At 45.4% G+C, this 17,491-nt stretch overlaps 1 protein-coding gene across 1 annotated transcript in view; it reads left to right on the top strand.

Annotated features, from left to right (window-relative positions):
* LOC121568021 (cadherin-23-like) overlaps nt 1-16,052 on the top strand; it is a 188,291-nt gene extending 172,239 nt beyond the window's left edge. The window contains exons 33-35 of the mRNA XM_045221067.1: nt 14,274-14,393; nt 14,588-14,698; nt 15,152-16,052. Coding sequence (XP_045077002.1) covers nt 14,274-14,393; nt 14,588-14,698; nt 15,152-15,499 — 579 coding nt within the window. The 3' untranslated portion in view covers nt 15,500-16,052. The remainder of the gene's footprint in view (nt 1-14,273; nt 14,394-14,587; nt 14,699-15,151) is intronic.
* Nucleotides 16,053-17,491: the final 1,439 nt, after the last annotated feature.

The raw sequence follows: 17,491 nt of genomic DNA, 5'->3' as shown, positions 1-17,491 counted from the left end.
TTGTATAATCATCCCCACAACTGGACAGTTCATCTGTTGTGATGTCCCCACAATGTTCCTACCAGACTGTTCCCACAACCTAATGAAACATTATGTGAACCTTTAAAGAATAGATAATGTGTTCTGGGAACATTCTTGCAAAATCAGGTGAATGTTTTATACAAACATTGTAGAATCATCAACATGACTGGACAGTTTTTGTGTTATGATAACATTTGCCACATCCTAACAAATGTTCTGGGAACCTTTGAATGAAATATGTAAACACCACAGGAGTCCTCTTACATTTGGGACTTTACAGTCCTATTGATCAAACAACCATGAAAAGGTAGGCTCTCTCTCCCTCTCAGTTATGAACATCAACAACAACAAGATCAACAACTAATGCTAGCCAGAGCAAGATGAGCTAAAATCTGATGAAGGAACATTAGATAAACCCTCTCAAACTTTTTCAGCTAGTTGGCCATCAGAATTGCTCTGATAAACAATGGGGAATTGTATCCTACTCGTCCTTCTGCAGTTTGCCTGCCAATGCAGGTCCTTATGGTCCTCTGTAGCTCAGCTGGTAGAGCACGGCGCTTGTAACGCCAAGGTAGTGGGTTCGATCCCCGGGACCACCCATACACAAAATAATTTATGCACGCATGACTGTAAGTCGCTTTGGATAAAAGCGTCTGCTAAATGGCATATTATTAATGCATGCTTGTCCCAACTAAGCACCCAAGCTAACTGGCTAAAGTTGGCTAGCTAGCTAGCTACTTTCAGACACAAATGAGAGAACACCTCACTCTGACCATTTTACTCACTGTAGCAGATCTGGTTATGCTGTTTACATGTTATCTAGAGTGTTTGTGACTAACTATTACTTTTTTTGCCTATGTTTACTGACACCGGTCATATTCAGCTGGTGTTGCGCATTCATAAATTAATCAGTTATTCTGCGCTCTGGCACACTCAGACGAGAGTGCTCTGAAATCGGAGTAGATAGCCAGAGTGAATTTGCTAACGCAAGAGATATGCTAACTGGATAACAGTCGTTCAAGTTCTTGCTAGCTAACCAAATGCATCTCTAGCTGTGTATAGCCACTGAAAAACGATATGAGGGTGGTCTAGTTGATGACGACAACGAGAAGCGCCAGTAGTCGAAGTCTAAAATCATAACAACAATAGCTGCTCTTGAGGAGATTGGTGTTGGAGCAGTTATATCAGAACTGGAGGGCATAACTTAATTGAGAGAACAGCAAATAACTGCATTTAAGGCTTTTCTCTGGGGAGAAGATGGGTTCGTCAAGAGCTTGATTTACCAGCTAGCTTTGCTGCAAGACCATCGCCGTGAAGGACTGAAATCCTGCAGCGCCCGTAAGGTCCCCCTGCTCAAGAAAGCACATATACAGGGCCGTCTGAAGTTTGCCAATGAATGTCTGAATGATTCAGATGAAAACTGGGTGAAACTGTTGTGGTCAGATGAGACCAAAATCGCGCTCTTTGGCATCAACTCAACTCGCTGTGTTTGGAGGAGGAGGAATGCTGCCTATGACCCCAAGAACACCATCCCCACCGTCAAACATGGAGGTGGAAACATTATGCTTTGGGGGTGTTTTTCTGCTAAGGGGACAGGACAAATTCACCGCATCAAAGGGACGATGGACGGGGCCATGTACCGTCAAATCTTGGGTGAGAACCTCCTTCCCTCAGCCAGGGCATTGAAAATGGGTCGTAGATGGGTATTCCAGCATGACAATGACCCAAAACACATGGCCAAGGCAACAAAGGAGTGGCTCAAGAAAAAGCACATTAAGGTCCTGGAGTGGCCTAGCCAGTCTCCAGACCTTAATCCCATAGAAAATCTGTGGAGGGAGCTGAAGGTTCGAGTTGCCAAACGTCATCCTCGAAAGCTTAATGTCTTGGAGAAAATATGCAAAGAGGAGTGGAACAAAATCCCTCCTGAGATGTGTGCAAACCTGGTGGCCAACTACAAGAAACGTCTGACCTCTGTGATTGCCAACAAGGGTTTTGCCACCAAGTACTAAGTCATGTTTTGCAGAGGAGTCAAATACTTAATTCCCTCATTAAAATGCAAATCAATTTATAACATTTTTGACATGCGTATTTCTGGATTTTGTTGTTGTTATTCTGTCTCTCACTGTTCAAATAAACCTACCATTAAAATTATAGACTGATCATGTCTTTGTCAGTGGGCAAACGTACAAAATCAGCAGAGAATCAAATACTTTTTTCCCTCACTCAATTAGTATTTGGTAGCATTGCCTTTAAATTGTTTAACTTGGGTCAAACATTTCGGGTAGCCTTCCACAAGCTTCCCACAATAAGTTGGGTGAATTTTGGCCCGTTCCTCCTGACAGAGCTGGTGTAACTGAGTCAGGTTTGTAGGCCTCCTTGCTCGCACACGCTTTTTCAGTTCTGCCCATACATTTCCTATAGGATTGAGGTCATGGCTTTGTGATGGCCACTCCAATACCTTGACTTTGTTGTCCTTAAGCCATTTTGCCACAACTTTGGAAGTATGCTTGGGGTCATTGTCCATTTGGAAGACCCATTTGCGACCAAGCTTTAACTTCCTGACTGATGTCTTGAGATGTTGCTTCAATATATCCACATAATTTTCCTACCTCATGATGCCATCTATTTTGTGAAGTGCACCAGTCCCTCCTGCAGCAAAGCACCCCCACAGCATGATGCTGCCACCCCCCGTGCTTCACGGTTGGGATGGTGTTCTTCGGCTTGCAAGTACCCCCTTTTTCCTCCAAACATAACGATGGTCATTATGGCCTAACAGTTCTATTTTTGTTTCATCAGACCAGAAGACATTTCTCCAAAAAGTACGATCTTTGTCCCCATGTGCAGTTGCAAACCATAGTCTGGCTTTTTTTATGGCGGTTTTGGAGTAGCGGCTTCTTCCTTGCTGAGCGGCCTTTCAGGTTATGTCAATATAGGACTCGTTTTACTGTGGATATAGATACTTTTGTACCTGTTTCCTCCAGCATCTTCACAAGGTCCTTTGCTGTTGTTCTGGGATTGATTTGCACTTTTCGCACCATAGTACGTTCATCTCTAGGAGACAGAACGCGTCTCCTTCCTGAGCGGTATGATGGCTGCGTGATCCCATGGTGTATACTTGCTTACTATTGTTTGTAGAGATGAACGTGGTACCTTCAGGCGTTTGGAAATTGCTCCCAAGGATGAACCAGACTTGTGGAGGTCTACAATTTTCTTTCTGAGGTCTTGGCTGATTTCTTTTGATTTTCCCATGATGTCAAGCAAAGAGGCACTGGGTTTGAAGGTAGGCTTTGAAATACATCCACAGGTACACCTCCAATTGACTCAAATGATGTCAATTAGCCTATCAGAAGCTTCTAAAGCCATGACAAGCTGTTTAAAGGCACAGTCAATTTAGTGTATGTAAACTTCTGCCCCACTGGAATTGTGATACAGTGAATTATAAGTGAAATAATCTGTCTGTAAACAATTGTTGGAAAAATTACTTGTGTCATGCACAAAGTAGATGTCCTAACCGACTTGCCAAAACACTATAGTTTGTTAACAAGAAATTTGTGGAGTGGTTGAAAAATGAGTTTTAATGACTCCAACCTAAGTGTATGTAAACTTCCGACTTCAACTGTATGTTAATGTCATTATTTGGCAACAGTTACAACACCCCTAACTGATCGAATTAAAATCAGTTTCTCTTTGAAAGATGGGAATCTGTAGCATTACCCCTTGAGCACAAATGATGACCACATTTGCACTACCTCTCATAAATTGTCAGCACTTATTAATTCTATATAGCTGAGCATCTATCCATTGTCTTCTTGAAATCCATACAAAATATACCATGTAGAATAAACGTGTTTCTGATTAGGATCACATCAGCTCTCGTCATTGCATCTGTAACATTCCCAGTGCTTAATTTGAGCCAGATCCTGCCGGAACAGTCTCTGTTTTGGACTGTTTCATTCCCGGAACCTATTTGGCCGGATCCGGTACCTCTCGTGGCATTAAAAAAAATATTTTTGCAGTGTAAAAATTAGAATGTTTGAGACCAACGTGTAGCCGTGGCCGTGTGAGAAGCGTGACTGTATCTCTCACAGAACTACAATGAGATTCACTTTCTTTCTGTGATCTCTCTCTCTCCCTCTCACTGCTCTGATAGACATGAGCCTGCAACTCTCATCTCTCCAGCGTTGCACTTAATCATTTATTTCCTTATAGAATCATAGCCGTGCGAAGGGTTCTGGAGGAGCTGCAGCACCCCTGATAAATTGAAATACATTTGCCAAAGTTATAGTGTCTGTTACTGCTCTCTGTTCAAAAAGAAATGAAATAATTCAGAATAACCTACTACATCATGAGATAGCCTATAGTTTAGCCACAGAGGATCAATAGCTTCTTTTAAAAAATTGCCTAGCTGTGGAGTGTAGCCCAATAACAAGGCATAGCCTACAGTCGGGAACGTGCGGCAAATCTGTCAGTGAACAAACAGCATGCAGACAAAACAGGCCTTTCACAATATTTCAAATACAATCGCGGGAAAACACAGGCTGGAAAGCAAATGGCTCCTGCTGAAAAGAGAAGACGCTAATCTGTAGGCTACCAAAATATTTGAACAACTTCCAAATACTTTGTAAAACAAGAGAGAGATAGGCTTTTGGCACGAGCACATCGACCATCACCTGCGAGTGAGCTGCTCATCATTGGGTGAGTCAGCATTTTTAGGACTATAATTTCCTCCTCACATTGTAGCCTACAATATGTCTCTCCACACACCTAGGCTTAGGCTATTGATGGATTGAAGACAAAGTCATTTTTATTGATCTCAGTTTGTCAGTGACAAATAGCCTGTCATTTTAATCAGTTGTGTGGTATAAACAAATATTTGGCCAAAGTCTCCAGTCATGTAAAATGACGTAGAATTGCATGAAATGCATTTATAAAAGGCAACATCTTTCCCGATGATATGCATGCAGTGCTTTATTATAAAGGTGACTTTTTTCTCCTGCGTTCCGGTACCTCAGAGCTCCCCATGTCACCCCCCTCTTCCCTCACTTTTTGTTCCGTCACTGAACATTCCTAATTGGTTGCCGAAACATAGGCCATGTGGTAGTGTTCTATAGTGTTTTATAGTAAGTGAAATTTCAAAAGTTTAGTATGCTTTAAATACCAGGATGTCATACTCATTTTGGCTTTTCATCTCGGAGAATTCAGTGCACACTGTGATGTCACGAGAGGCTGTGTCCTGGAGGGACGTTACATCCCCCTGAGGTGGCTGCAAACCCAGACAGCTATGGCTCCATCTGCTGGTATGGTCGGGAACTCCACCCCTCTATGGCCAATCTTCCCACGCAGCTGAAACAAATGAGGAGCTGATGAGCTGAAGGTTTGGGGAAGGGAAGAAACACAGTCTCCAACCTGGGCTCTGGGAAGAAGAGAATTGTGTTATAATTTCGTTAGTTGCCGAAGACCTTTAATAAAATCCTTGTTTTGGTTGAACCTGGTCTCCTTGCACTACTTGGGCAATCCCGCTGGAAGCTGTGTAGCCTCTCGTGGCATCACAGATGGTGGAGAATACAGGCACGCTCAAGCGTTAATAGTGCATGTCAGAGGAGGATACCGAAGGTTTGATCACCCAGTTTTCCAAGTTGGCCGTAGGCTCCCCGCCGACTGAAATGGAGGACATATTGAAAGCCCTTGTTGCTGGCCAGCAAGCCCAGATGCAAGCAAACGTGGCTCTCTTGGAGGAGCAAAAGAAAGCCAACCTTCTGAAGGCAGAGGAATTGCAGTTGCAGAGACAGAGGGTGGTCCAAAATACCCGCCCAATAAAGGCAAGTGACTTTATATCTAAGATGGGGAGCTACCGATGACATTGAGGCATACCTGCATGCATTTGAGGCCACGGCCACTAGGGAAGCCTGGCCCAAGCAACAGTGGGTTGGTCTGTTAGCCCCTTTCTAACCGGGGAAGCGCTGAATGCTGTCCGGGACCTGGGCCCTGACCAGGTTACTGACTATGATGCCCTGAAGTCTGAGATCCTCAGCAGATATGGACTCACAAAGTTTGGTATGGCCCAGCGCTTTCACGGCTGGACCTTCCAACCAGACCAACCTCCTCGGGCGCAGATGCATGAACTTGTCCGAATCGCAAGGAAATGGCTGGATCCGCAGAGGAATACAGCAGCGGCGGTGGTGGAGGCCGTTGTGGTGGATCGTTACCTACGCGCCCTGCCTTATGAGGCAAAACGGTTCATCAGTCAACAGGCCTTGACCACGGCTGATCTGACCGTGGAAGCTGTGGAAAAGTACCAGGCCACAGCGGAGATGCTGAATGCTTCCCGAAAAGACCCCAGGAGTGCGGCCCCACCACAAATGGGAAGAACCCGTCCAAAGGACCCCAAGGTCTCGAACCCAGCCACGTCAGGACTTATCCCGGCTCCAGGGGGAGCCAGAAACCAGGCGGGTCCAAGAAGAGTACACCAGGAGGGGGGAAACTCGACAGTGTTACCGGTGTGGGGAGATGGGACATATCTCCTGGCAGTGTGGGAAACCAGCCGATGAACCTATGCCCACTGCGGAGTCCTCCAGCTCAGCACCCACACACCGTTTTGCCTCGCTCTTGGGAGTCGTAGATGGCGGCCCAGATCGACCCCCACCTGCCCGGTAACTGTGAATCACCATGATGTGAAGGCCTTACTGGATTCTGGTAGCCGGGCCACCCTGGTGCGTAAGGATTTGGTGGGCCCAACGTGTCTGACCCCGGGGAAAGTCCTCCCAGTTTCCTGTGTCCATGGGGACACCAGAGAATACCCCATTACTGAACTTACAATGACCAGCACACGGGGAACCATACACACGACGGCGGGGGTGGTTGATTCCCTCCCCGTCCCTGTCCTAATTGGACGAGACTGCCCAGCCTTTTACCCACTCTGGAGAGAGTCTCAGGAGAGGATAACCCGAGTACCTCGGAAACGGAGAGGCAAGACTCATCCTGGGAAGGCTCCGGTGCAATCCTCCGAATTACTCACTCCCGCCCCGGGCTCTGATAGGGATGGCAGGTGCCCAGACCGACACAGAGACGGAGCTACAGAATCTGGACAAAGAACTGTCTGGTCTGAAGGGGACCGCTGAGAGGTATCGTTTGTTAAAGCAACAGTTAGACATGAAGACAGAAGAGTTAGATATCCTCCAGGCTAAACTCCAACAGAGCTCCTTCCATAAGCAACAGGAGGAGCTGGAGAGGCTGCGCAGGACCATCGAGGAGTGTGAGGAGACCCTGCGCAGTAGTAAGGAGGTCCAGAAGAAGGCAGAGGAGAAGTACAAGGTGTTGGAGAACAAGATGAAGAATGCGGAGGCAGAGAGAGAGAAGGAACTGAAAGCTGCTCAACAGAAGCTAAACTCTGCTAAAACCAAGGCTGATGCGTTCAGTAAGAAACTCAAGGAGAGACAACAGGAGGCTGAGTCCCTGGTCCTAGAGGTGGAGGAGTTGAAGAGAGAGCAGGCTGGCAAGCACCACGGCAATGCGGACGCCCTCTCCCGGCGTGATGCCTTCTTCGCTGCCTTTACCCCGACGAGGACGTCGGTCCCGAGGAGGGGGATGTGTGATGTCACGAGAGGCTGTGTCCTGGAGGGACGTTACATCCCCCTGAGGTGGCTGCAAACCCAGACAGCTATGGCTCCATCTGCTGGTATGGTCGGGAACTCCACCCCTCTATGGCCAATCTTCCCACGCAGCTGAAACAAATGAGGAGCTGATGAGCTGAAGGTTTGGGGAAGGGAAGAAACACAGTCTCCAACCTGGGCTCTGGGAAGAAGAGAATTGTGTTATAATTTCGTTAGTTGCCGAAGACCTTTAATAAAATCCTTGTTTTGGTTGAACCTGGTCTCCTTGCACTACTTGGGCAATCCCGCTGGAAGCTGTGTAGCCTCTCGTGGCATCACAACACTATTAAGGAAGAGAAGCATCTTTTCAAACCCACTTGTTTGACAACAGCTGATAATCAGCTGATAAGATGGCGCTGCGGCGGATAGCAGCCGTTTTACGGGCTCCTGACCAATTCTGCTATTTTATGCTGAGCTTAACTTTTTTTGTACATAATGTCTCCGCCATAATTTCCTATGACTGAAAACAGCTTCTGGAGATCAGAACAGCGATCACTAACCTCGATTAAGATGACTATTTATACTTCAATGAGTTGGCAGCTCTGGACGTTCTGCTTACTCCGGACCAGGCCCTAATCCCCGGGACTCAAAAGAGGAAGTGACGGCGCAAAAGAGGCAGATGAGCCGGCATCCTGACGAGACTATGTTGGTGTGCAAATAAACCGCCTCTACCCTCCGTTCTGTCTGCGAACTTACAGTCACTAGAGAACAAACTGGACCAGCTCCATTCGAGACTATGCTATCAATGGGAGCTGAAGAACTGTAATATTCTATGTTTCTTGGAGTTGTGGCTCAACAAGGACATGGATAATACACATCTCGCTAGCTTTTCCATGCATCGTCAAGACAGGTCGACAGCCTCGGGTAAGATGAGGGGGGAGGGGTGTGTCTCCTTGTTAACAACACCTGGTGAGCGATCTCTAATGTTAAGGAAGTCTCAACTTTTTGCTCGCCTGAGTTAGAATACCTCATGATAAGCTCCAGACCATATTATTTTTCATCTATATTTTTCGTAGCTGTCTATTTACCACCACAAACTGATGCTGGCACTAACACTGCACTCAACGAGCTGTATAGGACCATAAGCAAACAAGAAAAGTTTCTCGTGGCTGGTGATTTTAATGCAGGGTAACTGAAATTAGTTTTACCTCATTTTTACCAGCATGTCACCTGTACAACTAGAGGCGACAAAATTCGAGATGACTTTTACTCTACACACAGAAACGCATAAAAGGCTCTCCCTCACCCTCCCTTTGGCAAATTTGACCATAACTCTATCTTCCTGATTCCTGCTTACAAGCAAAAACTCAAACAGGAAGTACCAGTGACACGCTTAATACGGAAGTGGTCCGATGAAGCGGATGCTAAGCTACAGGACTGTTTCGCTAGCACAGACTGGAATATGTTCCGGGATTCATCCGATTACATTGCGGAGTTTACCACATCTGTCACCGGCTTCTTTAACAACTGCATCAACGACGTCGTACCCACAGGGACCGTACTTACATATCCCAATCAAAAGACATAGATTACAGGCAAAATCCACACTGAGCTAAAGGCTAGAGCTGCTGCTTTCAAGGAGATGGACGCTTATAAGAAATCCCGCTATGACCTCCGACAAGCCATTAAACAGGCAAAGCGTCAATACAGGACTAAGATCAAATCCTACTATGCCGGCTCTGAAGCTCGTCAGATGTCGCAGGGCTTGCAAACTATCACGGATTACAAAGGGAAACCCAGTGACGCATGCCTACCAGACGAGTTAAATGCCTTCTATTCTCGCTTTGAGGCAAGCAACACTGAACCATGCATGACAGCCCCAGATGTTCCGGACGACTGTGTGATCTCGCTCTCCATAGCCGATGTGAGTAAGACCTTTAAACAGGTTAACATTCACAAGCCGACGGGGCCAAACGGATTACCAGAGCATGCGCTGACCAGCTGTCAAGTGTCTTCACTGACATTTACAACCTCTCCCTGACCTAGACTGTAATATCTACATGTTTCAAGCAGACCACCATAGTCCCTGTGCCCAAAAACGTGTGTCTAAATTACTATCGCTCTATAGCACTCACATCTGTAGCCATGAAATGCTTTAAAAGGCCATCATCCCAGACACCCTGGACCCACTCCAATTCGCATACCGCCCCAACAGATCCACAGATGACGCAATCTCTATTGCACTCCACACTGCCCTCTCCTACCTGGACAAGAGGAACACCTACGTGAGAATGCTTTTCACCGACTACAGCTCAGCGTTCAACACCATAGTACCCTCGAAGCTCATCAGTAAGTTCAGGACCCTGTGACTGAACATCTCCCTCTGCAACTGGATCCTGGACTTCCAGACGGGCGGCCCCTAGGTGGTGAGGGTAGGAAACAACACATCCACCACACTGACCCTCAACACGGGGGCCCCTCAAGGGTGCGTGCTTAGTCCCCTCCTGTACTCCTTGTTTACCCACGGCTGTGTGGCCACGCACGACTCCAACACCATCATTAACTTTACTGCCAACACGACAATGGTAGGCCTGATCAGAGACGACAATGAGCCTATAGGGAGGAAGTCAGTGACCTGGCAGTGTTGTGCCAGGACATCAACCTCACTGTCAATGTCAGCAAGACAAAGGAGCTGATCGTGGACTACAGGAAATGGAGGGCTGAGCAAGCCCCCATCCACATCGACGGGGCTGTAGTGGAGCAGGTTGAGAGCTTCAAATGTCTCGGGGGCCACATCACCAAGGAATTAACAAGTTCCACACACATCAACACAGTCGTGAAGGCACAACAACTCCTCTTCCACCTCAGGAGGCTGAAAAGATTTGCCATGGGCCCTCAGATCCTCAAGTTCTACAGCTGCACCATTGAGAGCATCTTGACTGGCTGCATCACCGTTTGGTATGGCAACTGCTTGGCATCCGACTGCAAGGCACTACAGAGGCTAGTGCGTACGGCACAGTACATCATTAGGGCCGAGCTCCCTGCCATCCAGGACCTCCCTACCAGGTGGTGTCAGAGGAAGGCCCTAAAAATTGTCAAAGACTCCAGCCTCCCCAGTCATTGACTGTTCTCTCTGCTACCTCACGGCAAGTGGTACCGATGCACCAAGTCTGGAACCAACAGGGCCCTGAACAGCTTCTACCCCCAAGCCATAAGACTGCCAAATAGTTACCGAAATAGCTACTCGGACTATCTGCATTGACCCTTTTTGCACTAACTCTTTTGGCTCATCACGCTGCTTGCTACTGTTTATTATCTATCCTGTTGCCTAGACACTTTACCCCTAGCTATGTATATGTACATACGTATCTACCTCAATTACCTCGTACCCCTGCACATCAACTCGGTACTCGTACCCCGTGTATATAGTCATTAATCATTGTGTATTTATTCCTTGTGTTATTATTTTTTCTTTCTGCATTGCTGGGAAGGGCCCGTAAGTAAGCAATTCACTGTTAGTCTATACCTGTTGTTTACGAAGCATGTGACAAATAAAATTTGATTTGATAATCAGATAAGAGGAAGGGCTGCATCAAAATGAATGAATAGCGGGAAAGGACGCAATTGCGCATTCGATGACCTTGCACTGGTCTTTTCCTACTAGCACTGACTTTGCTGAAAACTTCTTTATTGAAGAAAAATGTACTTACAACGACTGTGATATGTGGTTGTCTCACCTCGCTATCTTAAGATGAATGCACTAACTGTAAGTCACTCTGGATAAAAGCTAAATGACTAAAATGTAAATGTATGTAAATGTAGTGTTGATTCTGATAGAAACATACAGTACCTAGAACATGGTTGACATATTCTCAGAATATTAGAAATGTGTATATTAACAGTAGCATGTCGGTACTATCTCTCATTTGCCATTTCAGCAATGATGTTGCCAGTTATACCAAAACAATACACAACACAGAGATCCATCGCCATGTTTTAATGTGGAAACAAATACAAAAATCACTTGGGACAAATCACAGAAATCACTATTTTAAAGGGGCAATCTGCAGTTGCTACATCCTTTTTGGAACTTTGAAATTAACGCTATTTACATGGTATGTGGTGTGGATTTCAAGAAGACGATGGAGAGATGCTCAACTATATAAAATTATTAAATACTGATAGTTTATGAGATAGTGGAAATGATAGTGCAAAAGTGGTCATAATTTCAATTTAAGGGGCAATCCTACAGATTACCATCTTTCAATGAGAAACTGATTTTAATTTGATCAGTTAGGGGTGTTGTATCTATTGCCAAATAATGACAATGACTTATAGTACTTAGAACGTAAGAGTAGTGTGACTCCCCTAGCAGGTCTCAAACGCAGGTCAGCAGCACCAATGACGAACGCCCTAAACACTATCCCAATAAGGGATATCCCTAGGGCATATGCTTATTGGGCCAGTATAGTTGGACTCTGTTGAGAAGCAAACCCTAAACCCTTCTCCCTAGGCACTTGTGTAGATCTGAAACTACTGGATACTGTAGGTATAAGCAATAGGGTGAATGCACTTTGAAGTAAATCTCAGCTCTGTTAAAAGTACACTCAAGAAAAACTATTTTACATTTACATTTTACATTGTAGTCATTTAGCAGACGCTCTTATCCAGAGCGACTTACAGTTAGTGCATACATTTTTTTTTTTCATACCCCCTGTGGGAATTGAACCCACAACCCTGACGTTGCAAACGCCATGCTCTATCAACTGAGCTACATCCCTGCCGGCCATTCCCTCCCCTACCCTGGACGACGCTGGGCCAATTGCACGCTGCCCCATGGGTCTCCCGGTCGTGGCCGGCTACGACAGAGCCTGGATTTTATTGACCTTAGTGATTCAGGAGTAACATTTAAACAGGGTTGTAATGCCCCACCAGCATTAGACAACTATACAAAAAGCCCTAATATTGCTGAAATAAGTCAATAAAATCAATGATGGGAGAGTAGTCAGATTAACTGATAACTGACACAGATATGGTGATAGAGCAGGAAGATCGGAATGCTGTGAACCAAGAGGTTGTGAGTTCAAATCCCAGGGGAGGACATGCTGAATAATAATGATGGAATAAATGAACATGCACAATGTAATCATGTATGTATAATCTGTACGTTGAAAACACTATGTTAAAAGCATTGTTTGTGTGTGTGTGTCCCTAACATTGCCAACAAACAAAGAGCTGTGAATGGATCAGTGGTTCACTAATCAGAGCCTACAATGGGCTCGGCCACAGTAACAAGGGGAGATGTGTAATGATGAAACAATTCTTTGTTTTTTTGGAGAGTGTTTCCTTGGGACCATCAGGTGACGTCCTGACGAGTGATACACAGGAATGTTCTTGCAAAGTTCCCATGAAATGTGTCTAGAACATCAATATCTTATATTCGTAGAAAATGGCAACCATGTTCAGTGGGATGTTGATGGAATATTCTCCTAACACACAGAAAACTGGACACAGGAATGTTCTTGCAACGTTCCCATGAAACATTTACATTTTAGTCATTTAGCAGACGCTCTTATCCAGAGCAACTTAGAGTTAGTGAGTGCAGTGTGGGAATCGAACCCACAACCCTGGCGTTGCAAGCGCCATGCTCTACCAACTGAGCTACACGGGGCCCGACATGTCTAGAACATTAATATTGAATATTCTGAGAAAATGTTAATCACGTTCTGGGTAAGTTCTGTTTGACGTTAAAGGAATGGTATCTTAGAAACAGTCCTTACAAGTCACTGGAACATTCCTATGAAAACATTAGGTAATGACCTAATGAGACTCTTAAGGGGGCGTTCTCTAAAGTTGTGGAAACGTTTGTTGTTAGCTGGGACTACACAGGAAAAATATACACAGTGAATTCCTCCTCTGGCCTAGCCAGGTATTGTGCTACTAACACTGTATATTTGTATTTGTATTTGTATTTATTATGGATCCCCATTAGCTGCTGCCAAGGCAGCAGCTACTCTTCCTGGGGTCCAGCAAAGTTAAGGCAGTTATACAATTTAAAAACATTACAATACATTCACAACAGATTTCACAACACACTGTGCCCTCAGGCCCCTACTCCACTACCACATATCTACAATACAAAATCCATGTGTACGTGTGTGTATTGTGCGTATGTTATCGTGTGTGTGTATGCATGTGTCTGTGCCTATGTTTGTGTTGCTTCACAGTCCCAGCTGTATATAGTCCTAGGGAAGATGACACCACAATCTGTCTCAGGTTTACATGAGCTCCAATTAGTCATCATGGCTCTGCCCTCCGAATGACCCTCAGGCTGGGATTCAATCAAAGGCACATTGTCAACAAGCGCACTGCACTTGACTTTTAAAGGTAATTTACACTTGAGTCGACATCCGCAACGTTTACTGTGTATACGATCTCAGCCAACATCATGGAAATTGCCTGCATATCGACAGTGCAGTACGCATTTGATTGAATCCCGGCCAAAGTCAGCTCTGGATCTCTGTGTCTCTCATATCCCCAGTGCTGCCTTCCAAGGCCAGGCATTTGTCTTTCACTGAACTGTGCGTGTGTGTGCGTGTGTGTGCGTGTGTGTGCGTGTGTGGGTGGGGATGTGTGGATGGGTACGTGCGTTACACCTTGCAGGGAACATTTGGCCGCGAGCCTCAGGTCAAGCCTGAGGATGACCGCTACCTGAGGGCAGCCATCCAGGAGTATGACAACATCTCCAAGCTGGGCCAGATCATGAGGGAGGGGCCCATTAAGGTAAGGGACACACAAACACACATACTGTATGTCCTCTCAGGTGGCAGAGACCACACATTCCTGTTGGGGACTAATATTTCTGCTTGTAAAACAACCATTGGTTTTGAGGTGCTGTGCAGCAATCTGAAACCTATTGGGATGGTAAATGGGATTTTGATTGACTGTGATTGTGACCCTAACTGCTGTCCTATCAGGGCTCATTGCTCAATGTGGTTCTGGACGACTACCTGAGGCTCAAAAAGCTCTTTGCAGCCAGACTGGTCACCAAGTCGACCAGCCAAGGCGACCAATCGTCAGTCACAGAGGTGGGACGTGAGAAGAAGCAGGTCTAATCCTGTTGCTGTGTGCTGTCCTGTTCCCTGCCACCACCATTGGAGGGCGCTAAATCACTCCTCTGTTTCCCCCACTGGCGCTTCTCCCTCTCAGTCTCTGACTCTGCTTGCATGACTCCTGTAGGCCACTGCCACCCCACTCTACTGCTCTATAGGATGTTGCCACTCACTGCTAGTGCTAACTGCTAACTACCTGCTATTTTTCCCCTCAGAATTCCTTTCAGGCTAATTTCTGACTGCTGCACCTTTTCAACATTATTGCATCTGACTGTCAATGTTATTTACTTTCAATGAGACAATTGGTGCGAACTGCTTTTTTGCTTTTGAAAAATGTTGTCCTATCCCCTAACTTCCATCAACCCTCTACTCTTTAATATAATCTTTCCATTCCTCTCTTCCATGTCTCTACCTTCATTCCTCTCCCAGTTGATCCAGAGTGACCTGGATGATGACGAGGATGAGCGAGTGGGCATGGGTGGCAGCTGGGGCACGCTGCGCTTCAAACACAAGCTCCCCGTGGAGATGAGGGGACCCGACGGTGTGCACGTTGTCCACGGCAGCACGGGCACGCTCCTGTCCTCTGACCTCAACAGTCTGCCTGAGGACAACCAGCTGGCCCTGGCGCGCTCCATGGAGGCGCTTAACGCCACTGACAGTGGGCTGTACGCCGAGCGCAACGCCCGTACCGAGTCGGCCAAGTCCACACCGCTGCACCGCAACAACAAGGACGATGACACACTGTCCGAGAGCCCGCTGGAGATCACAGAGTTATGACTAGCCGAAGCCTCGCTGGTCTGAGAAGATCCACCACTGAGTGGACTGTCCTCCTGTCCCCCTGCCTCTTCCTCTATCCTCGCCTCAAAGACTGAGGGCCAGACACTGACCACTGTGACCAGTATACAGCCAGGGGAGATTTGGGAAAGCGGGTAGAGGGCCAGGGGTTGGAGGAGGTGGAGTGTGTGCAGTCTGGGAACTTCAAATGCCAGTGAAGATCTTTGTGAGCCATGGATGGCATGTGTGAGGGATTTTTATTTGGTTTAATGTCTGATGGTGGATCAAAGGCATAGGCCTATGTGTCAATCGAAGACCTGGAACATAGAATAGCAAAGCAAACTGAAAGACTACTAAGATAAAACATTTTGATAACTAGGACATTATGGCCAGCTTGTCTGGGACACCCTCTCTTGCAGGACCCTATTTGGTCTCCTACACATTCATCTAAGATCCAGGTGTCCAGCTAACAACAAACATTTCCACACCTTTAGAGAACGTTCCCTTAGGAGTCTCATTAGATCATTAGCAGGTGGTGTAAAGTACTTAAGTAAAAATACTTGAAAGTACTACTTAAGTAGTTTTTTGGGGTATTTGTACTTTACTTTACTATTTATATTTTTGACAACTTTTACTTTTACCTCACTACATTCCTAAAGAAAATGATGTACTTTTTACTCCATATATTTTCCCTGACTCCCAAAAGTACTCGTTACATTTTGAATGCTTACCAGGACAGGAAAATGGTCTAATTCACACACTTACTGTATCAATAGAACATCCCTGGTCATCCCTACAGCCTCTGATCTGTCTGACTCACTAAACACATGCTTCATTTGTAAATGATGTCTGAGTATTGGAGCGTGCCCCTGGCTATCCGTAAATTTTAAAAACAAGAAAATGGTGCGTCTGGTTTGCTTAATATAAGGAATTTGAAATGATTTTTACTTTTACTTTTGATACTTAAGTATATTTTAGCAATTACATTTACTTTTGATACTTAAGTATATTTAAAACCTAATACTTTTAGACTTTTACTCAAGTAGGATTTTACTGGGTGATTTTCACTTTTATTCTATTAAGGTATCTTTACTTTTACTCAAGTATGACAATTGGGTACTTTTTCCACCACTGTCATTACCTAATGTTTTCATAGGACTGTACCAGTGATGTGCAAAGACTGTTTCCAAAAGACCATTCCCTTAATGTCAAACATAACTTTCCCAGAACGTGGTTACCATGTTCTCAGAATATTCAATATCAATGTTCTAGACACATTTTTGGGGAATGTAGCAAGGACATTCCTGTGTCCAGTTTTCTGAGGGTTAGGAGAATATTCCATCAACGTCCCACCAAACATACACAGAGCATGGTTGCCATGTTCTCAGAATATCTTTAATATAATACGCTAATTATTCTAAGCTGCGGGAGGGTCTACTCCTACAATTCTGGGATAATTTTCTTCATTTTACGCTCGAAAGAAGCGTGTCGTCCTCTTACATCCGGTAGGCCACGTTATATTCCGCTGGGTTTTGTGTTTTCAGTTTTTGTGTTTGGAATGGCACGGATACTATTGTGTGATGTTAATGACATTATGGCGTAATTTCGCTCCCCCTCCAGCCCTATAAAAGGTACCCCTGGCCCGTCTAAAAGTCATTCATAGTCTTACCTATCAATCACAATGACCAGACGACAGAGAGCATCCACCAGCCACCCCAGGGTGTCCCGGCGTCACAGGAGAGGAGGCCGCATGAGGCGTTAGACAGGCCAGGTAACCTACAGTGCCTTCAGAAAGTATTCATACCCCTTGATTTATTTGTTGTGTTACAGCCTGAATTCAAAATTGATTCATTGGATTTTTTCTCTCACCCATCTACACACAATACCCGATAATGACAAAGTGCAAACATGTTTTTAGATTTTTTTTTCAGATTTGTTGAAATTGAAATACAGAAATATCTCATTTACATAAGTATTCACACCCTTTTCCAATAC

The sequence above is a fragment of the Coregonus clupeaformis genome, chromosome 1 (genome assembly GCF_020615455.1).
Source record: "Coregonus clupeaformis isolate EN_2021a chromosome 1, ASM2061545v1, whole genome shotgun sequence".
Classification (NCBI taxonomy): Eukaryota; Metazoa; Chordata; class Actinopteri; order Salmoniformes; family Salmonidae; genus Coregonus; species Coregonus clupeaformis.
Note: the sequence above shows the minus strand (reverse complement) of the source record. Positions and strands in the feature narration are given on the sequence as shown.